Source organism: Mustela nigripes, chromosome 13 (assembly GCF_022355385.1).
Source record: "Mustela nigripes isolate SB6536 chromosome 13, MUSNIG.SB6536, whole genome shotgun sequence".
NCBI classification, from domain to species: domain Eukaryota; kingdom Metazoa; phylum Chordata; class Mammalia; order Carnivora; family Mustelidae; genus Mustela; species Mustela nigripes.
Genome location: NC_081569.1, coordinates 142,088,313 through 142,114,040, shown reverse-complemented (window position 1 = coordinate 142,114,040; position 25,728 = coordinate 142,088,313). Strand labels below are relative to the sequence as shown.

Here is a 25,728-nt window from a genome sequence, read left to right as displayed (position 1 = left end):
GTGCGGCTGTTAATATGCGGGAAGCGCTTCCGGGCGGGGCTGGGCACGTTCATCCCCTGGGGGGCGGGGAGGGGGCAGGAGCCGCTGTGGACAGGGCGCTCCCCCGGAGCAGTGTGGAGGCTCCGGCCCTCAGAGCGTCTCCTCATCCCCTCGGCCTCGCAGCTGCTTCCCGGGCGGCATGAGTTGGGCGCGGCGTGACTAGGAAGCTCTGTCAGGATGAGGAGACGGAGGCTGGCCTCGCGGCAGCGGGAAACTCTCAGCAGGCGGGCGTGACGCTCGGCCTGTGACGGCCCAGGAATCCGAGTCTCTCAGCGGTGGCTGCTGCTTGTAAGACACCACAGGCGCCTGCCACGTGGCCCACAGCCTGCGGCCGCGCTCGTCTGCACCTTGACGTCAGCCTCTTCGCGCCACACAGCGTTTCTCAGATCGGGGGCGCTGGCCGTCCCTCCCGTCAGAGAGAGGACAGACGTGTCCCTTCCTGACCCCCCACGGGGTGTCTGCGGCCCCCCTGCTGGCTCGCACGCGAGGAGAGGCGCTTAGAGATCCGAAGCAGCCCGACAGTCGTCGCCGCAGCTCCCGAGGCCGGCCCAGCCGAATGTGGATCCGGATCTCACAGGGCCGGGACCGCCCTCCGCCGCGGCGTCTTCGGCCTCGCCGCTGTGCCTCGCTTCTCCGTCCGCGCTCGCTGGGCGGCGGCGGCGGCTCCACCGGCCTGCGGCGGGCGTTCGCGGGGGGCCTCCCGACGCCGCGAGCCGAAGAGCGCAGCTGCCGGGCCCGCCGCTCGGTCGCGCGCCGCCGGCCCGGACTGGCCGGGAAGGGACTTGGAGCGGCGGGACGGGACGGGCACCCCCGTCAGCTTCCACCGTCGGGGCCAGGGGCAGACGCACCGACAGACGGCGGGGCTGGCCGTCGTGACGTGGAGAGTGGCCGGGACAGACGCCGGCAGACGCGACGCGCCTCCGCGCTGGACCGGCCGTCCGAGGGGCTTGTTGCGGTCGTGCTGGCCCCGGCGCCCCTCAGGGAGGTGGAGGCGTCCGGACGCAGAAAGGTTTGCCTCCAAGAAGCAGCCCTCTGAGGGCCGGGACGCCCAGTTTTAGCCGGAGAACTACCGTCTTGTGACCGCGGCTCCGCGGGAGAGGCTGGTCTACGCGACGTGCTTTCCACGGTGCGCAGCGGGGTCGCCTCTGCCGGCCTCTTTTCCGCCAGCTGCGAGGGGCCGGCGGGAACGAGCAGAGAGGCGGGGCCAGGCGGCGCGGGCGGCGGCTGCAGCCGTCCTTCCCGGCGAGTTCCGAAGGTTAGTGCTCCTCGTCCTGACTGACAAGGTGGTTGATCGGGGGCGCCCGGGTGGCTCAGTCGGTTAGGCCGCTGCCTTCGGCTGGGGTCATGATCTCAGGGTCCTGGGATCGAGCCCCGCATGGGGCTCTCTGCTCAGTGGGGACTGCTTCCCCCTCTGCGCCTCTGTCTGCGGCTCTGTCTGCGCCTCTGTCTGCGGCTCTGCCTGCTTGTGCACGCTGTCTCTCTATCTCTGATTAATAAATAAATAAATAAATAAATAAAATTTAGGAGCGCCTGGGTGGCTCAGTGGGTTAAAGCCTCTGCTTTTGGCTCGGGTCATGATCCCAGGACCCTGGGATCAAGTCCCTCATCGGGCTCTCTGCTCAGTAGGAAGCCTGCTTCTCCATATCTCTCTGCCTGCCTCTCTGCCTACTTGTGATCTCCATCTGTAAAATAAATAAAATCTTTTAAAAAAAAGTTTAAAAAATAAAATCTAAAAATGTGGTTGATTACAACACCTGTTTTTCTTTTAAAAACTCAGAATAAGTAAAGGTTTTTAATAAAATACTGCTGAATCAGAGTTACTTTTTATTTTGTTTTGTTCGTTTGTTTAGTTAGTGATCCCTACACCCAACATGGGGCTTGAACTCAGGTCCCCAAGATCAAGAGTCTGATGCTCCATGGACAGAGCCTGCAAGGCATCCCAGTGTTGCTTTTTTTTAAACTTTGTGTACGTTTAGGGGATTATCAAGGCTTTAGCTTCTGTTGTATAAATCATAATTTCAGGTATTGGCTTTACTTGAAAAGAAGTACACCTACTCTGGGCTGGTGGAATTTTGTCGCTGTTTGATGTACGGAGTCAGCGATAGAGTCTTGAACTGGTTTTGACAGGTATCTGCCAGCCACGTAATCCAAACCTGAGAGTAACTGGGTTTTGGGTTTATTCTTGTGAGTCCTAATTTGCTCTTGATACATATGTTCACAACTAGCAGAGATTACGACCCAGTACTATCATTATTTAATCATTGTTCCGCTTAGATTATCCCAGCTGTGGCTTTGGAGGCTCTTTCAGGTTGGCTCCTGTGTTCTCTTGATATGCTCCATCCTTTTTCTTTTCCTTTCCTTCTTTAACGCTTTAATTTTTGGCGCCACAAAATTCTCTAGGCTCATCTTGTATTTTTCCTGCCCCTAGAATCATCCATTTCTCTAACGAGCCCTGGTTCCTTTTACTGGAGAAAGGTATTTAGAAAACAAGATCTTGGCACCAGATGTGCTCATTGCTCTTGGAATGTCGATCCCCCTGGACTCAGCAGACAGAACTAATCTGTACACTAGTCTGTATGTACACACATCTCTCTCTCTCACTTTCTCTGTCTACCCTCCCATCTATCTTTTCAAATAACCATGAGTCCATACTGACAAATAAATGAGTGAATAAATAAATTGGGAGGAGGGGACAATTCTTCCTTTCAGAAAAATTCCAATTAATAAATATAGAAAGAATGATGGAAATAGAAAATCATCATTAGAATAACAGTAATAATTTCTTCAGAGAGGATAAGCTGATGGATACTAAAATTAGTAGGTGATAGGATGCCAGGGTGGCTCAGTGGGTTAAGCGTCTGCCTTCGGCTCAGGTCACGATCCCAGGGTCCTCGGATCAAGTCCTGCATCAGGCTCCCTGCATAGTGGGGAGTCTGCTTCTCCCTCTGCCTCCTGCTCCGCCTGCTTGTGCTCTCTCTCTCTGACAAATAAATAAATAAAATCTTAAATAAAATAAGTAGATGAAACTTAACAAGAACAGGATTTCTGCAGAGCCTCAAATGAGTTCCCCCCTAACTATTTATTAATTACTATGGTGGTTTTAACATATGTCCACACATGGTTTGGTAATCCTTCCTTCAGGAGATGGGGCTTAATTTCCTAGCCCTTGAATATGGGCTGCACTTGCTTCTAAGGGATAGAAAGTAGGGAGGGAAGGATAGTAACTTTACAGTGAAAAACCTGGAAGATATCACCTTAACTAAATGATTAACATCGTCAGTCGTAAGACATATTGATACCATGTACTTTCTGATATAATGGGTTTGAAAGAGCAAGCATATTATCTCCATGGTGCTCTTTCCTGAAGATCCATAACCGTTAGTTATTTAATATTTAATATTTAATTATGAGAATACATCAGACCAGACCAAACTAAGGGGCATTCTATAGAATACTTGCCTGGCACCCCTTACAACTGTCGATGTAGTAAAAAAACAAAGACAGGAAGTGTCGTAGACCGGAGGTCTTAATTATAATGAGGTGTCCTGGGTCCTAGAAGAGAAAAAGACCTTCATAGGAAAACTAGGGAAATCCAAATAAAGTGTCTAGTTAATAGTACTGTACCAATATTAACTTTTTAGTTTTGATAAATATTGCATAAGGTGTTAACATTAGGAGCAGCTGGGTTATGGGGATTTTCTGTACCATCTTATTAACTCTTCTGTTAGTCTAAAATGATTTCAAAGTAAAAAAAAAAAAAAAAAAAAAGCAAAATAAATAAAATTAACCATTGGTGATCTGTACTGACCCCTATTGCTCCTAAGCTCCCTTCACTAGTACAGGTTTTACTGTTATTTCTGACTTATAGGAAGAAATGACCTTATAGTTTCTAGAAGAAAGTTCTAAAAGAAAGACAACTGCCTTGGTGGTCACTTCAAGAAAGAGATTGCCAGTAATTTGTTGGAAGCTCTAGTGTCACTGATACTTGATCCAGAGGTTTAATGGGGGTTTTTAAGCATTTTTTTAAACCATGAAAATAATATTTCTAGCTTCTGGATTCCTGGAGTGTCTATCATTATTAAACAGTGTAATCTTATTCATTTGAAGAATAATTTTGGGTTCTTTAAAAATGCATTTCTGCTGATTTATCCTCGCCTAAGTAAATGCTCAAAGTCACCTTGCACAGTTGTGTGGGTGGCATGAGAAATGAGGAAGATCATGCTGAGTCACATGGGCAGAATGAGGTTGGTATTTGGAGCTTCTGACTCCCACCCCCTCCAAGTCTTACTTCCAGTCCCTTCCTTTCACTTTTACAAAAATAGAAATTGACTGCGTTTGCAGTAATAGTTGCTAATGTGACGTCCGGGTGAGGTCAGAGAAGCCCGTTCATTAGTACTGGGTCAGGAAGGCACTTTGAGCTTCTGTTCTTGTTCTCCGGCAGAGTGGCGCAGAGGCTCAGTTTGGAGATAATGACTTACTTGCTGGAGGCCTGTGGTGTGACCCAGTCCTTTGGATACCCTGGTTTCCACCTGTCCTTACCACAGGGCAACAGTTCATTACAGGTCTCCCCCTTTTTCTTTTTTGCTATGATTTTATTTTGTATTCTTCCTATAGAAATACTGTAAAGAAGCAGAATGGGTTTCTTTAAAAAAAAAAAAAAATTCCATAGTCCTGATAGTTGTAAGATCTCTCTGGTGTCCTGAAGCAGTAAGACACACATACGGGCTACTCCTGGTCGGCACAAGGACAAGCTCGGGCTCTGAAGTTTTGGGACCTTGGACAGCTCCTCAGTCTCTGTGTCAGCTGCTCTGTGTGTGCCATGCGAAGACCCAGAGGATGTCTCTCGCAGGACCCTGGTGAGGGGTCAGGCCAGTGGGCACTCAGCGCAGCGCTAGCCCTGAGATCCACAGTCATAGATCAGCCTGCCGTGGGGCAGTGCAGGTGAGTGGGGTTTCAAGACTTTAGAAAAGTGAGGCCGGCGATAGCAGGGATCATGACAAGAGGACAATGGTTGTTGGCCACGTGTCTGGCGCCGGGCCCAGTGCCGGCGAGTTATGTGTGTAGAGCCCTGAGTCCTCACTGAAGCCCGAGAGGAAAGATGGATGGTGTCATTGCCTTGGGGAAGCCTGGTCGGAGAGCTGAGTTTCCTCGCGAGCCGGCAAGCAGTGGAGCCCAGCCTGGGACCCAGGGAAGGACCAGTACTCTTCGCGGCGCTCTTCACTGCTGCAGACGGTCTGGTCTGGTCTTGACTTGGCACACGGTTTTCCTGACGTCCCATCACTGTGTGGTCCTCAAATCACTTTTGCAGAAATAAATTCTGCTTTGGAAGGTTATAAGTTAAAACAAAGATAAGAAGTTAATGAGTCACTTTAAAAGCTCTTTTACTTAAAAAGAATATAATTATGGAAAATTTCAAACGTATACAAAGTAAACAGAGCAGTATAACGGACGCCAGGTATCCGGCCGCCAGAATCAACACGGCTGTCATGTTCATTTCTTGTGCGTCTCCAACGGGCTGCTTTCCCACTTGCTTGTCCGTGCACCATTTTTTTTTTTAAGGCGGAATTTTCATATGTTAAAATGCACATTTTTTTTTATGATTTTGGCAAATGGCTGCTTTCATGTAATTAAGAGCTAGAACATTTCTGTCACCTAAAAGACTCCTTCATGGCAGTTCTCCACCCCCATCCCAGGCAGTCACTGCTCTGGGTTTTTCCCTTCATCCTCTCCTAGAAGTTCGTACTAAATGGAACCACCGAAAGCAAAAGCACCCACCATGCTCCGGTGACCCGCTCTCCTGGCGCAGCGGGAGGTCTTGGAGATTCCTCTGCCCTGTTGCGCCCGTAGTTTATACCTGTTTACTACCTAGTAACACACCAGCTGTTTATCCGTTCTCCTGGCGATGGACTTTTACTGGTTTGGGTTGGAGGCTGCTGTGAATAAAGCTGCTGTTAAAACTCGTGCTCAAGCCTCGTTGGGATCTAGGTTTTCATTTTTCTCATGCAACTCCCTAGAATAGAACCGCCGGAGCCAAGAGTAGGAGTTTTGTGGAAGAAATGACGGAGCCCTTTTCCAATGCACTTTTCCTGCTTCCATCCCCACCAACAATGAAAGAGAGTCACAACCGATCTGCATGGCCCCAGCATTTGGCGGTGTTAGTCTTAGGTGTTAGCCACCCTGGCGAGTGGTACCTTATTTAGTTTAGTTTCCACTGCCCTGGTGACTGGTGATGATGGATACTCACTCGTGTGCTTACCAGCCACTCACAAACCTTCTTTTGTGAAACATGTGTGAGTATTTCTTAAATGTTTGAAGTAATTCCCCTGTGAAATTACCTGGGCCTAGAAGTTTCCTTTGTGGGGAAGGTTCACCCCCACCACGCAGTATAGTGGGCCATGGCTCCGCAGTGTATCAGGGCCATGGAATGTTGAAGAGTCAAGTAGAACCAAATGATTTTGGATTTTTATAAGGTTTTCAAAGCTTCATTGAGATATAATTTACATACCCTGAAAGTCCACCGCTGTAAGGAAAGCTATACAGGTGTACAGCTATCACCGTAATACCATTTTGGAACACTTCCATCAGGTGAGGAGGCTTTTGATAACAAATTCTGTTTCTTTGGTAAACATAGGGCTACTTTGATTTTCAAGTTTGTGTCGGATTTTGTAATTATGTCTTTCAAGGGGTTTGTCTTTTTAAATTGTCAAATGTATTGGCATACAGTTCATAATACTCCCTTTTGTCCTTTTTTAAAAAAAGGTTTGGGGCGCCTGGGTGGCTCAGTGGGTTAAAACCTCTGCCTTCGGCTCAAGTCATGATCCCAGGGTCCTGGGATCGTGCCCCACATCTGGCTCTCTGCTCAGCAAGGAGCCTGCTTTCTCCTCTCTCTCTGTCTGCTTCTCTGCCTACTTGTGATCTCTGTCTGTCAAATAAATACATAAAATCTTTTTTAAAAAAAGGTTTTATGTATTTATTTGAGAGAGAGGAAGAGGGAGAAGCCGATTCCCTGCTGAGCAGGGAGCCCAATGCAGGGCGCAATCTCGGAACTCTGGGATAATGACCCAAACTGAAGGCAGATGCTTAACGAACTGAGCCACTCCAGTGCCCCCCTCTCTTATCTTTTTAATATCTAACTCTAGTGATGGTCCCTGTCATTCCTGATATCGTTTGGTGGTGGTAGTGTTTTATATATTTTTTTTTCCTCCGTTGATCTTGGTAGAGGTTTATCAGTTTTATTAATCTTTTCAAAGAACCAGCTTCAGGTTTGTTCATTTTCTCTATTATTTGTCTATTTTCTTCTTTGTCGTCGTCGTCTTCTTCTTCTTTTTAAGATTTATTTATTTATTTTTAGAGAGAAAGAGCGGGGTGGGGGTGGGGTAGAAGAGGGGGAGAGAGAGTCCAAAGCGGTCTTCCTGCTAAGTGCAGAGTCCAACGCAAGGCTTGCTCTCATGACCCTGAGATCACGACCTGAGCGAAAAGCAGGGGTCAGTCGGCAACCGGCTGAGCCACCAGGCGTCCTTCTTTGTCTGTTTTCTGTGCCATCAATTTCTCTTCTTTAGTGTTGCTTTTCTTCTACATTGGTTTAATTTGCTCTTCTTAGTCTATCTTAAGGTGAAAACAGATAATTTATTTTTAACCATTTCTTCCTAACATAAGCATTTAAAGCCACAAATACACGTCTAAGCCCTGTTTTCCTGCATTCTGTGCATCTTGATATGTTGTGTTTTCTTATTGCTTGGTTTAAAATGTTTTCTAGGGGCGCCTCGGTGGCTCGGTGGGTTAAAGCCTCTGCCTCCAGCTCAGGTTGTGATCCCAGGATCCTGGGATGGAGCCCTACATTGGGCTCTCGGCTCAGCAGGGAGCTTGCCTCCTCCTCCTCTCTCTGCCTGCTGCCTGCCTCTCTACCTACTTGTGATCTGTGTCTGTCAAATAAATAAATTTAAAAATGTTTTAAATAAATGAAATAAAATGTGTTTAATTCTCCTTGTGAGTTCTTCTTTCCCCGTGTTTATTTACAAGAGTGTTGTTTAATTTGCAGATGTTTGGGGCTCTTCTAGCTTGCTTACTGTCATAAGCTATTGTGGTCAGAAAACGTGTTCTGTAAGTCTTTGTGTTTGAAAGTTTACTGAGACTTATCTTTGGGTCTAGCGTATTCGTCGGAGTAAAGAGCACGTTGTGCTTAGGTGTTAAATGTGAGTTCAGTGTAAGGTTGGTTAGGTCAAGGTGGCCAGCAGTGCCGTTAGGATCTTGTGCATCTTTGCCGACCTTCTCAGTGATGTAGAGGGGTCCCAAAGCTTCCAGCTCCTTCTGCTTTCCACCGTCAGTCTTTACTGCTTGTGTACTGAAGCCGTCCTATTCAGCACATCGTCCTATCTTTTCCGTGTACTGCCCCATCATCATGAAGTTGTTATAGCTAGGAATAACCTTTATTTTGAAATCTGTTTGGTCTAATATTAATATAACTGCTTCTTCTTTCCCTTCAGCTTAAGGACTTTCTTTTCTTTTTTTTTTTAGGATTTTGTTTATTTATTTGACAGAGAACACAAGTAGGCAGAGAGGCAGGCAGAGAGAGAGAGAGAGAAGCAGGCTCTGCACTGAGCAGAGAGCCTGATGCGGGGCTTGATCCCAGGACCCTGGGATCATGACCTGGGCCGAAGGCAGAGGCTTTAACCTGCTGAGCCACCCAGGCGCCCCAGGACTTTCTTCTTACACATTGGATTAGTTAGATAAACCGGGGCGCCTGGATGGCTCAGTCTGTTAAGCGTCCCACTCTTGGTTTTGGCTCAGGTCATGCTCTGGGTCCAGAGATCGGGCCCCATGATATCAGACCCTCTGCTCAGGGGGGATTCTGCTCCCCTCTTCCTCAGGTCTCCACCCCTCATGTATACTCTCTCTCTTTCTCTCTAAAATAAATCTAAAAAAAAATTCCAATAAAATGAAATGTTGAAATTGCATAATTAATAATTTTTTTTTTTAGACTTTGATCTGGTAATTAGAATTTTTTCCAGTTGCAGAAAAAAAAATCCATTTGTGGCAGATATCATTGGTTCTTTTTGGAACAGAGGCTGCCTGTACTCCTCTGTGTTCAATCCCATGATTGTTTCTGTGTCCAGTAGGACAGTGAAAACAAAAAAAAAGCCCCTGAATGTCACCTGACCACAAGATTCAAAGCAACTCCAAGGCAGAGAAAAATAGTTAACTCCAGGGGCCCCTGGGTGGCTCAGTCATTTGGCATCTGCCTTCAGCTTGGGTCACGGTCCCAGGGTCCTGGGATCGAGCCCTGCATCGGGCTCCCTGCTCGGTGGGAGGTCTGCTTCTCCCTCTCCCTCTCTCTTCCTGCCCCCTGCCCTGCTCGTGTGCTTTCTATCTCTGTTAAATAAATAAATGAAATCTTTAAAAAACATAGTTAACTCCAGTCTTTTAGATTTTTTTTCATGATTTTTAAAAGAGAACAGAGTTGATTTATATTCTCTGAAGATAAAAATCTTTTTATTTGAACAAAGGCTAGTGATGCTCAGAGGAAATTGCCTTTCTAAATCTATTAGTTCATTATTTCTGAGTGAAGTGTCTATAGAGGCAGGAAAGAATTATGTCACAATAAGCAGAGTATGTTTTGGGGTATGATAGCTGGTTTTCTTTTTTTTTTTTTAAGATTTTATTTATTTATTTGACAGAGAGAGATCACAAGTAGGCAGAGAGGCAGGCAGAGAGAGAGGGGGGGGAAGCAGGCTCCCTGCTGAGCAGAGAGCCCAATGTGGGGCTCGATCCCGAGACCCTGGGATCAGGACCTGAGCCGAAGGCAAACGCTTCACTGACTGAGCCACCCAGGCACCCAATGTATGTTTATTAATCATAAAAGAAACTACCAAGGTATTCTTTCAGGAGCTTAGGTGGGGAAGATCTGAATGTATGTCCAAAGCTATAAGACGCTTGGTTTTTAATCAGATAATAACCAGAACGAGACATGCTGAACTTCAGCTGCTGACGGGAGAAATGGAAGCCGATTAACTTGCTTGAAATGTTTGTGAGGTTTTCGGTTGTGATCGCAGGTAACAGATAATGACTGAATAACCCTAATGAAAGCTGACCTAAATTAAAAGCGAGTTACTTCTTTTCCCTGCACAATAGTATCGAGCACGTGAACAACCTGCGGGAGATACAAGCTCTGAGGCGCCTGAATCCGCACCCAAACATTCTTACGTTGCACGAAGTGGTTTTGTAAGTATATTGGGGACTTTACCAATTATCTCAATTTGATAACAACGATTACATCACTTTTTAAGAAAAACCGCGTAGATGTTTAAAATATTTGCTCTGTGGCTCAGGGAGTAACCATTTTCATTTCACTTTAAGTCCCGTATTTATTCCCTGGGACAAACGCGTGACTGATCCCTCTTGCTGCTGTACCTTCATCTGGGTGACTCCATGTCACCAGAGCATGCAGCATTCAGATGGCTCCTCTCGCGCAGCTCGGGGAGGCCTCTCCGTAGACAGCGGCCTGGGCGGGCGAGACCTCAAGGGTGGATGGTGGCCTCGTGGGAGAGCCCCGGTGTCGCATGCCTGGGGCTGCACTTGCTTTCTCCCTGCCCGCTGCCACGTGTGCACCGTCTCAGGCAGTGGGAGCTGCTGCCTTCCTGCAGCTGACGTAACCCAGAGGACTTTTCTGTTCTAATTCTAGAACAGCTTCCCTAAGGCTAAGCTGCCCATCGAGAAGGCAGAGCACAGCTCTTCCCCAGATGCCAGCACTTCTGCAGGAGCTCAGACCCAGGGTACTGGGACCGGCCTTTCATAGGTCCTGAGGGGATGCACGCTGGGTGAAGCCCCTCGGTGGCTCTCCCCGCTGCTTTAAAACCAGCCAGGTCTCTGACAGTTCAAGTGCGGCAGGTTTTAATCAGAGGACTCCGCGTGAAATATCTTGTCACAGCTGTGTGGCCTCCGGGCCTGCAGTGCTTGGAGCAGCCAGGGTGGCTGTCACCACGCTGCCCATGTGTCCCGTGTTTCACGGACACTTGTGCCTGGGACCTCGTGTAGGCCTCCTGACACACCGCCCCACTGGATGTGCCCTGAGTGGGGGCTGGGATGACATGTTCTCCACCCGGGGCTCACCCACTGGGCCCGAGGCCTCTGTCCCCAGCCCGGGCAAGGCCTAGACACCCCACAGGTCTGCTGTGACCCATCTTTCTCCCTTTTCCCCTGACCGCTTTGTGGATTTTGTTCCCCCGTTATAATTTATCCCAATTACATGGAAGGAGTTTAGGTAAATTAAAGCTAAATTTGCAGTCATGGAGATGAATTAAATTCTTTTTCCTGTTTTGCTCAGCCAACTCTTTGGCCTCCTTTCTCCTGTCTGCTGGTAATTAATTTTATATTTTTAAGACACAGCTCATTACAAAGGGGGCAAGTGTTTAGAATTTTTGCTCCAAGTGAAGGTTTTACTCTTATTTTAAGTTAATTTCACCTGAAGTGCTGACTGAAAATCACAGCGCCTGCTTCAGTCAGGACCCTTCAGCCTTTGCTCCGGGAGAGCTTCATGTCTACCGGAGATGTTTGCCAATGAGTTAAGTACTTGATTGTTTTCTGATTAAGACAAAACATTCTTACAAACCTGCTTTCTTCCTCAGTGACAGAAAATCTGGCTCTCTTGCACTCATATGTGAACTTATGGACATGAATATTTATGAGCTAATACGAGGTACGTAGAATAATTTGTGAGCTAATCTAAGATCTCCTTTTAAAGCTTGTAGTTCCCATATGCTTTGTTTTCCTCCTCAGAATCGCTAGTCGCCAGAGTACGGGCGTTCCTATAAATACACTGTACTGAGCTCCTTTGCGCTTGGGAGGTATTTTTCGGGCCTTCTTGTCTACCTGGCACAGGGCTGCCGGTGGGACGGGTGCAGCCCTGTGCCTTCAGGCTGGCCAGGAGCTGGCTGAGGGTGGCTCCCGGGGCAGCAGAGACCGCTCAGGCCTTCCTCGCCTCAGGTCCCTCCGGGGCCGCTCTGCTGGCTCTGCCACGGTCAGCGGCCTGTTCTGCGGCTCAGAACAAGGCAGGGCTTACCCCCAAGCGTGACCCCCAAGGAGACGCGCGGCCCTTCTCTTTGCATCCTCGCACAGGCCCTCCCGCGCCCCAGGGTGCTCGCGCCTCACCTTCTGAACTAAAGCACCGTGGAGGGGAGCGCATGCGCCTGAGCCGGCCTCAGTTGGGGCTGGTCCTGGAGGCTTCGAGAGGTCACTGCAGGAAACTGGACAGAAGAAGAAGACAGTCGGCCCGTGCAGCAAGTATCCCCGGGGGGGGGGGGGCGGCTGCACAGGTGTGTCAGGTGTCAGGACACATGAGCCGCGGAGACGCCCCTGGGAAGCGCCCCGGACGCGTGGTCTTGTACACATCGCCTTGTGCTTCTTGGACACATGGAAGCAAATCGGCTGCTCCGTATTCTGTGAGGGACTAGTTAAGGCTTGGAACAGAGTTTTAGTTGCACACGAAAAGCTCAAATAAAATGGTTACCACGTGGGAAAGTGGAAAAAAGCGTTATTAGCAAACTAGTATATTTTATATGTGATTGGAAATGTGTGCTTTAGTAAATTACTAATAAATAGCATAGACAGGCAAGTTTTATACATCTGTAGATGCGAAAAGCTTTTGGATCTAAAAACTTTAGGATCTTTTTGAAAAAAATAGGAGTTGGCCGTGTATCTGGGACTAAATGCTGTTTATGTGACAGACCTTGTGCATTTTATTCACAGGTAAGCTCATCATTCAGGGATCTGTTTAACTATGTTTTAAGTCCAATTCTAACAAAGTTAGTTATCAGGTTGCTTGGTTTAAAGCCTGTTAAGAATAGAGCCATTGGTTAGAAGGAGCTTCTAGAACGTGGCCCATCAGCAGTAACAGAATGTGACTGGTGACAGTCCCCCGGCAGGCGAGGAAACCGACAATATGAAGCGTGAGAACGTCCGCAACAGCAGCAGCACGAGCACGAGCCGTGCGGGCAGGCGGCGCGGGGGGCGCCACAGAGTGCCCAAGCTCGTGGCGAGCGGTGGTCAGCAAGCCACGCCAGTAGCATGACACAGGAAGTAGGAAAGTGAAGAAAGAAAATGGTTTTTTTTTTTTAAGACTTTATTTATTTGACAGAGAAAGAGAGAGGGAACACAAGCAGAGGAAGTGGGAGGGGGGAAACAGGCTTCCCGCTGAGCAGAGAGCCAATGTGGGGCTCGATCCCAGGACCCTGGGATCACGACCTGAGCCAGAGGTAGATGCTTAATGACTGAGCCACCCAGGCGCCCCAAAAAAGAATATGTTTTGAAAAGATCCGCACTTAAAGAGATGGCTATAGAGAAGAGTTTCACGTGAAGTTCAAGGAGTAGACCTTATTGATCTGAAATTTTCACATTTTTTAAAAAGATTTTATTTATTTATTCGACAGACAGATCACAAGTAGGCAGAGAAGCAGGCAGAGAGAGAGGAGGAAGCAGACTCCCCGCTGAGCAGAGAGCCCGATGCGGGGCTTGATCCCAGGACCCTGGGATCATGACCTGAGCTGAAGGCAGTGGCTTAACCCACTGAGCCACCCAGGCACCCCTGAAATTTTCACATTTTAAGCATCTTTTTCAAACAGTCTGGATAACTGAGGTGTTCTGTGATTACATTTTTTCATATATTCTGTCTGACACAGATTGTGCTCTTTGATCCTGTCTGTATGTCTGTCCATCAGGACAGAGCCCCCAATACAATCAAGAGAAACAACCACCAAACCTTAATATTTCATTGATAATTTTTTTTCTTACCAATGAACCAACATTTTGCTTCTTAATGAACCTACATAATCACTTCCTGTAATTTAGTAGCAGGCCTCTTGGTGTGAGATGTGCCTTATGTTAGAATTCTGATTGTTGCTTCTGAGAGTGTGAAATTTCAAAATTCAAGGGGCGGGGATCATTCCCAGCAAGTTTCTATGTAGTTAGACATTTGAGAAATCTTGGTTTAGAAATAAATATCTTCTGGGACGCCTGGGTGGCTCAGTTGGTTAAGCAGCTGCCTTCGGCTCAGGTCATGATTCCAGCGTCCTGGGATCGAGTCCCACATCGGGCTCCTTGCTCAGCAGGGAGCCTGCTTCTCCCTCTACCTCTGCCTGCCATTCTGTCTGCCTGTGCTCGCTCTCTCCCCCTCTCTCTCTGATAAATAAATAAAATCTTTAAAAAAAAAAAAAAGAAATAAATATCTTCTGTTGCCAGTAGTAGAAGAATTATAGCATGGAAGAAATCGAATCCATTTCTTACAGTATTTGTCTACAGAGAGAGATTGTAGGAAGTGGAATGTTCCAGGGTTCCCGGGTAGCCCAGTCGGTTGAGTATTTGATCTTGATCTCAGCTCAGGGTCGTGAGTTTTAGCCCCTTGTTGGGCTCCATGCTGGGCATGCAACCTACTTAAAAAAAGAGAGAGAAAGAGAGAGAGAGAATGTTATATTTTAGATCAATAGACATTGACTCATCATGTAAATGTTGAGTGTCTTCCATAGACCAGTGCTGTGCTCAGTGGACAGGGTCTAAGATGCTGAGGGGTATCCTAGTTTTAGAGATGTGGAAAGATGGGGAAACCGGCGTGCAGTCACTGTAAGATACTAAATATGGCAGTATTGCCTCGGGATTTCAGAGATGTTAAAATGTGAGGGGAAAAACCTGCCTGAGCGGCGATGCAATACAGTGATCACTGTAACAGCCAACAGTTCCTCAAGGCTGACCACCGGGCAGGCGCTCTTCTGAGCCCTTTGTAGGAATTAACTCATTCTACCTTCACGACAGCCGTTCGGGCAGACGCTGTTACTATCCCCATTTTAAAAGATGGAGAAACGGAAGCAGAGAGAGAAGTAATTTGTCGAAGGTTATGTACTTAGTGAGTGGTGGACATGGGGTTTAGACTTGGCCAGCTTCTTCCAGCGGGGGTTTCTTAACCATCACGCACGCAGCCTCTCAACAGCCCGAGGTGCCCGGCATCACCCCCATCTTCATCATTACCCTCATCGTCGTCTCTGTTTTATGGATCAGGAAATCGAGCCTTCAGGGATTGAGTAAGAACCCAAGGTTAAGTTATTAATAAATAGGAGAGTCAGAACTTATACTCCAGTTTGGCTGAAACGCTAACCATCCCACTCCAGCACTATCCTGGGTCCGGGCTGCTGGCCCCCCGCTCAGCGCCCTCCAGTGAACGTGCACCTGCTAGTTATCTGTCCTTGTTGAGAACGGCACTGACTTACTGAGACCTGAATCCATCACTAAAGCGTTTCCTACGAGAATGACAGTTCATTTCTCTTAAGTGACTGCTCTCACGGCAGCCCTGTCAGATTTCAAGGAGCCGGCTGATGGCTCGAGGATGGCCACAGTGCTTACTGGGATGTCTGCTTGATGCGTGTGATGGCCGAGGGCTGGTGGAGGCAGAGGAGAAGAGGAGAAGATGCATTTTTTCATAGAGGGTGTAGAGTCTGTTGAAGAGAAGGAACCCGTTGAAAGTCACGGTCATTAGAGAAAATGAATTGCTTGGGGTAATTTTCTCTTCGTCCAGTAGGTGTCAGATGAGGCGGAGATGACTGGGCTGCTCCTGGAAGAGCGGCTGGGGTAGGCAAGAGAGGCGGGAGAGGACGTCTCCTTCATGCCACGTGCCAGGCGCTGCTCTGGAAGTGGGCATATTGGGGATGGACATGGTCTCACCCATGTGGGCCCACCCTCTGAGGAAGAGAGAGACGCCGAGTACAGAAATGATCAAGAAAGAGTTCAAGACAGGGATAAGTGTTCTGAGTGAACAAAATATGTCCCATCACAGAGTGATGGGGATGGAGTATTTTAGACAGAGACAGCTAGTGCAGATCCTGAGGCCACTGTGATGTTAAGAGGCTAGTGTGGCTGGAGCACAAGAGTTAGAGGCAGTGAGGTAGGTAGGGGCCAGTGGGGTGGGTAGGGCCAGAGTAAGAATTCAGGTTATTCTGGGCGCCTGGGTGGCTCAGTGGGTTAAGCCGCTGCCTTCGGCTCAGGTCATGATCTCAGGGTCCTGGGATCGAGTCCCGCATCGGGCTCTCTGCTCAGCGGGGAGCCTGCTTCCTCCTCTCTCTCTGCCTGCCTCTCTGTCTACTGTGATCTCTCTCTGTCAAATAAATAAATAAAATCTTTAAAAAAAAAAAAAAAAAAAAAGAAGTAAAGATTTAAAAAAAAAAAAAAAGAATTCAGGTTATTCTATGTTCAGTGGGAAGCATTAGTGGGTTTTAAAGCAGGGAGAAGCATCTTTTGATTGGTGTACAGACCAGTGTTTCTAAAACTATCTATAGTGGAACATCAGTTTTTAGTGTGTTCATTTCCCCCCCTAATCTGTTGTGGACCAGAACTTTTATAAAATACATAAAAATTAAGTACTGGAAAAATGGTGATGGGCTTCGATGTCGCGGCAGCGCTGAATCACCGTAGAGGTTCCCGGTTGCTCTTGGTCGTGTCATATCTTAACCCAGTAACAAGCAGCTCCTGGACCGGCATCAGTTCAGAGACTATGCTTTTCAGAGAACGTTTCTGTTTAAAGACTGTTTAAAGAGCGAACAGGCCATAGGTGGACGTATCGGTCGACCCTTCCCACCACGGACAATGAGCAGCATTTGTTCTCGCCTGTTTAACCCCAAGGGACGTGTGTGATCTGGACGGCTTCACGGAGTTACCGGTCAGGCTGAGGAGACGCTCCGGATGTGGCATCCGGGAAGCAGCTACTGAAATCGATCCTGCAGGGTTGGGCTGTCGCAGGGGCTGCTGCCTCTGCACAGACAGGCTGCTGTTGTCGCCACCAGCTCTGGAACTGGGTCGCCTCTGCCGGAGCCAGGAAGCCGCCCCACCACCGTCTGCGCTCACACGGGATGCCCCCTTGCTCCCGCTGGCCCCGCAAGGTGGGCCTGAAGCCTCGTTCTCGAGGGGTCGGATTGAGGCGGGAGCCAGCCCCATCTGGAGCTCCCAGCCGCAAACAACCTGAGGAACGTTGCTCTGGGCTTTCACGCCCGGCCTGCGAGGTCGGGGTCGGGATGGGTCTGCACCATGAGCTGCGAGGGGAGAGTGGCCCGGAGATGGGGAGCCTCTCTGCCCGCCGTGCACTGGGCAGCACCCCTGGCGGGGGCGAGTAGCTGGCGTGCCAGGGTGCCATGAGCCGTCCTGGTGGGTGGACTCGGGGGCTTGTGCTTGCGGCGCCCAGCATCTGCCCCCTGCAGCTGGGAAGCCTGTCTGGAAGTTTGCTAGGAGAAGCTGGTGAAGACGGTAACCTGGTTATAGCGGCGTCTGTTGTTTCCTTGTTTATGTGATCTCTACACCCAAGCTGGGGTCAGACTCACGACTCCAAGATCAAGATCACACGCTCTTCCCACGGAGCCAGCCAGGCGCCCCCAGAGGCATCTCTTATTTTAACTTGTATCTGATTTTTTTTTTTTAACTGTTTCAAGTTAAATTCCTCTGCTTTTTGAGTGGCTAGGTCACTGTTCCCCACCCCGCGGTGCCTGGTTCGGAGCCTCGGGTGCCGGCTTCCTCAGCTCCCCTGCCCCGCTCCGTGGCATCTCGCTCTCGTTTCCGTGTATCTGCTGCTTTATTGTGTGTCCCCCTCTGGCCACTGAACCATTCGCTCTCAGACAGTGAGGCCTTGCTGGCTCCAGCATGGGTGCCCTCCTAGTGCCCAGCACTGTTGCCTGTGTGACATGGTGTCATCTACCAGTTGGTGGCTATAGACATCACGGGCTGTAGGTTGGTTTCACCACAGGGAGCACATGCTATTCAGCTGGTTCCCATACAAAAGAGGGAGTTTACGGTCAAACCTCGCATCTGCTGCCGGAAGCTCAGTCAGGCCTCTTGGGAGGTGGAACCGGGAAAGGTCTGGCTGTCAAGGCCACCACTGGCCCCCATGGAGCCACGTGGTCCCCTGCCCCTCCTCGTCTGCTTGTCCCTCCCCTCTTCTTTTGGCAGACGTGGCCACTCAGACCCTGGGAGCCTTCACTGGCAGCAGATGGGCCAGGCCCAGAAGTCCTGGCCATTGGCCCTCTGCTGGGGTGCTGGCTGTCGCAGGTCCAGTGGGCCGGACCTTGTCCCCTTAGGGTTGTACCTTTCATTTTTTTTTTTTTTAAAGATTTTATTTATTTATTTGAGAGAGAGAGAGAGAGACAGTGAGAGAGAGCATGAGCAAGGAGAAGCAGACTCCCCATGCAGCTGGGAGCCCGATGCGGGGACTCGATCCCGGGACTCCGGGATCATGACCTGAGCCCAAGGCAGTCGTCCAACCAACTGCGCCACCCAGGCGTCCCAGGGTTGTACCTTTCAGAGGCTGCGGGTCGGGCAGGCACCCTGAAGTAAATCCGTGATATTGGGGAATGAAGTGTGGTTTGACTTGAAGTGTGATGAACACAGCACGGTTCATTTCCGTGAAGAGCTTAGGCAGTGTGTCTTATCACCTGTGACAGATGTCACCCTGTCGGATCAGATCGGTGTTATTTTTATGTCACATCAACCTGACCGACCGACTGTAAGACGCAGCATTGTTACATACGAGCGGAAGCGGCAACACGGGCCTTCGTCTCCGGCGCATAGCTCTCTACCTACCCGGTAATTTTACTTCTGTCCTTGCGAAAAGAGCTCTTTGGGTCTGTTTAGGCAGTTTCCGCCCAGATCATGTTCATGGCTATATAAAAAGGAAAGTGGCAGTGAAATGAATCTTTCGTCGTTCCTAACACTTCCTTGGAACATTTTGACCCAGTGACCGATGTCTTCATTTTCCTTACGCAGTAGGGCTCTGCCATTCAGAGCGATGCGGCCTTCTTGTTGCTTGGAGTCCATGCCACCAGCCTGTTAGTGTTGATGCTGTGGTTTCTGGAAGTTCGGCCCCAGGTGGGCTGTGTGGCTGCGGCACAGAGCTCCCCTGCCCTGCGTGTCTGAGGATAGCGGGTCTGGGTCAGGCCTGTGAGCCTTGGGCCTTGTCTGTGAAGTGGGCATGATGCCAGCGTCTAACTCCTCGGGGGGCTGTGGGGAGTCCCGTACAGCAGCGCTGCCGCCGTTAGAGCAGTGGCCGCCTGGCCGGCCTTCAGTGAAGCGACTGCTGTCCTCCTCGTCCGTCCCCACCACGGTCACGCTGGTTAGTGCGCGTGCGCTACGGGCCCGCCTCGGGTCTTCCCCATCCTGTGTGCTCGCCCCCGGGGCAGAGGTGAGGAAGTGGGATTTCAGAGAAGGTCCAGCGCTCGCTGAAGGTGAGCTGGCTTCCTAGAGTGGAACCAGAGGAGCCGTCCTTGAGTCTTTCCGTGGTTGATAAGGGAGGGGTGTGGGGGATGGCTCCGGCGCCTGCTGAGGCTGATGTCCCGCCTGCTACCCCCAGAAGGTCCGCGTCTCTAACCCTAGTCCATGTGCCATAATGCAGACTGGTGTGCATGCCTGGTGCCCCGGGTGCAGCCTCTGGGCCAAGGTGTAGCTGGTAGACCATTTATATGCCAGTGCCATGTTGGACCCCAGCACGCCCCTCTGAGCCTGAGCGGGAGAGCCTGGCACAGGCCTGCGGATGGGGTCTCTCGTGGGAGGGGGTGTGTGCGAGATACTGTGTTACAGGGTGGACTACACTGGTGGCCGCGTTCCTTCAGTTAGTTAGCCCCTGCAGCCAATGCCACAGCCTATCATCGTGTTCCCGGAAATACTTTTTACATGACAGATATTGTACATGACATTCTTTAGAATCTTCTTAGTGAGGATATTTGGTTAAAAAAATCAGCTAGCCGAAATTAACTTGGTCGGGATAGGCACAGCAGACAGGGAAGCACTAGTCACGGTCTGCTGGCGCTCAGGAGGATACACAGGCGCTTACGAGTGGTTGATTAATTCTCATCCTTGTTGCAAGATGTTTGAGAACAAGAATCTATTGGGAATCAGGTAGAGTCTCAGGTCTAGAAAGTTAGGATCTTGTTTTTGAAAAACCGTTGTAGGGAATGGATCGTCAGCCCCCTCTTGGTCAAGGGTGTGGATTCCAAGATTGTTCAGACCAAGGTTCCAGGCAGTTCACACTGCCCCTCCCTCCCTCAGGAGCCCCTTCACGTCGGCAGGGATTCTCACAAAGGGGCACAGGGGTGGAGGAGCCACGTCCTTACTTGCAGGACTCGGAGTGGGGGGGGGGGGACAAAGAGGAAAGGAAGGGTCAGTACCGAGGAGGGCGCTTACTCGGGGCACTGAGGGCAGCCGAGAAATGCAGATTCCTGGCCCATATGTTTTGTTTTGTGATTCATTAGGTCTGGGTTTGCAGCTGGGAATCACCATCTTATTGTATTTTTAAAAACATTTTATTTATTTGAGACAGTGAGAGCACACATGCACGAGCAGAGGGAGGGGGACAAGTAGACGACCCTGAGCTCATGACCTGAACCGGAGTCAGAGGCTTAACCAACTGAGCCACCAAGAGGCCCCCACGGGAGTCGGCATTTTAAAGCATCCGTCGTTGATGGTGGAGACTGGGTGGGTTAGACTTTCCATGGAGGACTCCACCTTCCTGAGTGCAAGTTCGGATGACGGTCCTGACAAGTGTGTGCTGGGAGATCTGGGCGTGTGGGCGTGGCCGGAAGGTGCTTCTAGAACAGAGTAGCCTGAGCACAGGGGTGAAGCAGGACAGCTTTGGAAGCATGTGTGGAAGCATCTACAGGGGAATGTGGCTGAAACGTTTGATGGACAAGAGGGATGTGGTAGGGCGTGGACCCTCCAAGTGAGGGTCCAGGCCAGGCAGCTGCACCTGGGAACTTGTTCCTAAGGCAGCTTTTGGAGCCCCGAGCAGAACCTCCTGAACCAAAATGCCTAGAGGTGGGAGGAGCATCACAGGTGTTCGTGAGCCCCCGGGAGACTCAGTTGCCCCTGTAGCCTGAGAGCCCCCCGTTGGGAGGAAGGGGTCCTGAGTGCCGGGCTAGTTCAGGACAAGAACCAGATTTCAGGAAGCTTTTCATCTAATGGCACATGTGATGGTGAAGAGAAATTTTGCTTCCTTTCGGTTCTTAAACAGATAGGAATTTAATATAAAGTTACAGAATGACTCAAGCTAGGGAGAGAGGACTAAGTCTTCATTTAGTTCTTTTAAATTCTAGAAAGTTGGTGATAATTATTTGAAACAACAAAAAAATTACAGTATTATGAACAAAAGTTAATTATACTTAGACATTTTGCAATTTAAATTACTTTCTATTAACAGAAAATATTCTTGTCTAGGGAGAGAAAAAGAATAAATTTGTCAACAGAAATGGCAAACAAAGGAGCAAAGAGGTCAAAGGGGATGTGCACTCACAGAGGGAGAGTGGCTTCCTGGCTTGTCAGCGGGAATGGTGGTTTTTCTGATTCAAAAATAAAACGCACCCCTTTGAAATTAAAGTCGAGTAGGATGTACCATCTTCTGGAACAAGGATAAGCGCCGTGCGGGAGTGTGTTGCTAAGAGTCATGGGACACAAAAACCCACAGGCGGGCGGCCCGGGGAGCAGGTGTGCCTGACGAGGAGAGTGGCCTGTGAAATTCAAAGCAGTCCTGGGTCTTCTTCCATTTAAAACCCACTTCTGTGGAACTGTGATCCATCCCCCTTCAAGATGGAAATCCCCAGGGGTACCTGGGTGACTCCATTGGTTAAATGGTGGCTCTTGGGGCGCCTGGGTGGCTCAGTTGGTTGGACGACTGCCTTTGGCTCAGGTCGTGATCCTGGAGTCCCGGGATCGAGTCCCACATCGGACTCCCAGCTCCATGGGGAGTCTGCTTCTCCCTCTGACCTTCTCCTCGCTCATGTTCTCTCTCACGGTCTCTCTCTCAAATAAATTAAAAAAAAAAAAAAATGGTGGCTCTTGGTTTCAGTTCAGATCCTGATCTCAGGGTCGTGAGATGGAGTCCGCTTGTCCCTGTCGCTCCTCCCCACTTGCGCTCCAGTAAGCTCTCTTTCAAATAAATAAAATCTTAAAAATTCCGGACTGGAAGCCAAGGAAAGCCCTGGATTTCCAAGTTATTCTTGACATCTCAGCAGTTTGGAAGGGCGTGTCCCGGAAGACCTGCCCCAGCGGTGGGGGCTGGGGGCAGTGAGTGGGGCTTATCAGACCAAACTGCGCAGGTGTTTATTACTCTGTACTGCTGTTGTGATCCGAAGGCATGCAGGGGGGATTTTACATGAGATCATGCCAGTATGTAGGATTTTATTTATTTATTTGACAGACAGAGATCACAAGTGGGCAGAGAGGCAGGCGGGGTGGGGGTGGGGAGCACACTCCCCGCTGAGCAGAGAGCCCGACGCAGGGCTCGATCCCAGGACCCTGAGATCATGACCTGAGCCGAAGGCAGAGGCTTAACCCATTGAGCCACCCAGGCGCCTCAATATGTAGAACTTTAAATGGTGGATTTTGTGTGCACTCTGTATTTCCTGAAGTTACTAAAAGTTGTTTTTTAGATTTTCACACATCATTAAATAAAATTGTTGGATTCTATTTTTGTTTTCAGAAAATGGGTTATATATCATTGGTAACCATATCGGCAATTTCCTTGATTGCACAGGGAGAAGACACCCATTATCAGAAAAAAAGATTATGCACTATATGTACCAGTTATGTAAATCCCTTGATCATATGCACAGGTATGCTGTTGGAGAATTAGCAGCTCCAAATTGATAAAATGTATTAACATTCATTAAAAATTCAATGTAAAAATTTGAATGAGGCACAAATTAATTCTATCCTTTTATATTGAATGCAGAAATGGAATATTTCACAGAGATGTAAAGCCAGAAAATATATTAATAAAGGTAAGAACTTCTATATAAAAAAATTATATCAGAAGAAAGGAAGAATGGGAAGCCTTTGTGCTCGGGAGGCTTTTCAGTCCGCTGGACACCACGTTTGTTCCACTGTTGTTGTCTCCCCGTTGGAAGAAGTGGTTTATTTAATAAGTGCCATCAATACAACTTTACATCTGGAAGGAGATAATCTTAGGCACTCTCTTCTTACTCTAGACAAAAATCAACCGCTGGGGTGTGGTTCTGGCTCAGTCGGTGGAGTGTGTGACTCTTGATTTCGGGATCATGAATTCAAGCTCCATGTTGAGTATAAACACTACTTAAAAAATAATAGATAAATAAACTCCATTCATATTATCACTCCAAACTCTGTGCATGTGAAAGCAGAAAAGGCAGGATTTGCACTCAGGTCTGTCCCATACTCCAGCCACATCCACTGTACGTATTTCCAAGTGTGAAGGCTGGTAAGTTTGGCGATATGTATACACACATGAAGCCATCATCACAGCCAGGCAGACAGACCTTTTGTCTCTGGAAGGTTATTCATACTCTTGGTCATCCCTCCTGTCCGCTGTCCCCTTGTCCCCAGGCATTAGTTTGCACTTTCTAGAATGTTCTCTAAATGGCATTTGTAGTATGTGTTCTTTCTTGGTCTGAATTTGTCCCTCACGTCGCCATTCTGACATTTGTCCACACCGTAGTGTGGAGTGCCGCACCTTTTGAAGTTGTCCCACAGTTGTTGGCTGTTCTCTGTCTTCGCCATTTGTTGTCTCTGCATTTCAGTTTGGAAGTTTCTGTTGGTGTGTCTTCCAGCTTGCTGATTCTTTCCTCCGCTGTTTAGCCTGTGGATGAGCTTATCAAAGTCATTTTTTATTTCTGGCACAGTGGTTTTATTTCTAGTGCTTCCTTTTGATTCTTAGAGGTTCCATCTCTCTGCTTGCATTTCCCATGTGAATTTTCCCTGAACTTGGCCATCATCTACTTTTTCCACTAGAGCCCTTAACTATTCACTTGTAGAGATTTTAAATTCCCTGACGAGTCATTCCAAAATTCTTAACTGTATGCCATGTCTGAAGCTGGTTCTGATGCTTGCTTTGTCCCCCAGACTGTTTTTCTTGCCTTTTAACAAGACTTACAATCTTGTTGGAGGTCCGACATGACGCACTGGGTGATGGGATCAGGTGAAAGCCTGGAATGAAGTTCCTTGATAACCTGGCTAGGAAATGTGCTGCGTTTAATGTTTGCTATAGGTGTAGGCACAGAGACTCCAAATTTGTTGACATCGTGTATGTTATTACCCGAATGTGAGGGGTGAACAAAATGGGAGAGATATCTTGAAACATGTCTCCCTGGTCTTTCTGACTTGACCCAAAGAACCCGTGGCTCCAGAGAGCTGGCCACTACTTCCCCCATCCCCAGGGGCAGAACAAAGGGGCCAGAAGAGTTGGACAGATGGAAGTTAGAGACACAATAGAGCCAACGAACCACTATGGTGTTTTTAATTCATTTGTAGACTCATGCTGTGACTTAAAATTTCCCAAGACCTATAGACATTTGGAAATATTTGTAAAACAGAGCCAGGATATTTGTAAACGCAACCTACTGGATAGAAACCCCACTCTGGTACGTGTTAGAGGCCCTCGTGCGTGCTCATGAAGTCATTTGTATTTTATAAGCTGCTTTCGGTGCTCGTAATTTTCCCATCGGCACATAAATATTTGAAGTGGTCTCTACTGTAACAGCTGCTTGGTGAGATGTCATTTGTCCCTGCAGCAGGATGTCCTGAAGTTGGGGGACTTCGGATCCTGCCGGAGCGTCTACTCCAAGCAACCCTACACGGAGTACATCTCCACCCGCTGGTACCGAGCCCCGGAGTGTCTCCTCACCGACGGCTTCTACACCTACAAAATGGACCTGTGGAGCGCTGGCTGCGTGTTCTACGAGATTGCCAGGTAGAGCTGAGGCCCGCCTCGTGCCCGTGGGCCTCCAGGCCGATGTCCCGAAGCGGGCCGCCTGGCAAGGCTCGGCCTACCCACCGGGTGGCTTCAGGCCAGGCCCTTCCTTTACCAGACAGACTGCACCGTCGTCCTGCCGACGGGACTATTTCACGTGACAGAAAACACACTCGGCTTTCATTTTCCTTTTCGTCAAATACTTGTCCTGTTCGCACATGACTAAGTGCAGAACAGCATCGGTTTCTTCCTCCCTATCTTGGCCGGCGGCCGGCGGGGCTCCCTGCTCGGCTTCGCCAGTGAGACGGTTGACTCGGGAGTTCAGGACCAGAGTAGAAACGTGCTTATTGCCACCCTTTGGGGTCCACCTTGGGGGCGCGAGAGCAGTGTCCCTGCTCCTGGGACCTACCCTGAGACAGTGTGTAGGATGTGCTGGTCGCAGGTGTGAGGGTGGGTCACCTTGTGGCACAGCTGGATTCTAGAAAGCCCTGCCCCTCAGCCTTCGTGCTTAGTCGGCAGGTGGAACTGTGGCCGATGAAGAAGGGAGGTGGGCTGATCCCACGCAGGGGTGAGTAGGGCTTACCCCTACTAGGGGTGGAAGAGCCCCACGGAGCAGGTGGGCCGGTGTTCGCTTGCTCGGAGTGGACTGTTACGGACGAGCAGGTGAATTCAACATCTGGGTGACGTGCCTAGGCGAGGACGCGGGTCATCTGCTCTCGCCAGCTCAGCTGCCCACTTCATCAATACAGACGTGCGTGTCCTTCAGGACACACCAGCTGAGAATCGACTTGTTATTTTTGGAAAGCTGAGTGGCGCTTTTCATGGACGCTTAAGTACTGGCAGAGACAGGCCTTCCTGCTGCGCTGAGTTCCGTCCGGGGAGTGGACTACGGTGCTGGGAACATGATGGCTGGTGCGGGGAGGGGGCTCGCCACACACAGCCCTGCCGCCCGCCCCGTCTCA

At 49.3% G+C, this 25,728-nt stretch overlaps 1 protein-coding gene across 13 annotated transcripts in view; it reads left to right on the top strand.

Annotated features, from left to right (window-relative positions):
* MOK (MOK protein kinase) overlaps positions 1-25,728 on the top strand; it is a 51,499-nt gene that overhangs the window by 21,237 nt on the left and 4,534 nt on the right. For 5 of the 13 annotated variants that reach the window (XM_059374012.1, XM_059374014.1, XM_059374017.1 and 2 more), the window contains exons 3-7: positions 10,168-10,257; positions 11,661-11,731; positions 22,577-22,655; positions 22,775-22,823; positions 24,588-24,766. In XM_059374012.1, the coding sequence (XP_059229995.1) occupies positions 10,168-10,257; positions 11,661-11,731; positions 22,577-22,655; positions 22,775-22,823; positions 24,588-24,766 (468 nt within the window). Of the gene's footprint in view, positions 1-1,177; positions 1,295-10,167; positions 10,258-11,660; positions 11,732-18,620; positions 18,640-22,576; positions 22,656-22,774; positions 22,824-24,587; positions 24,767-25,728 lie in introns of those variants that run through there. The other 8 variants (XM_059374023.1, XM_059374013.1, XM_059374020.1 and 5 more) reach the window with 8 other exon arrangements.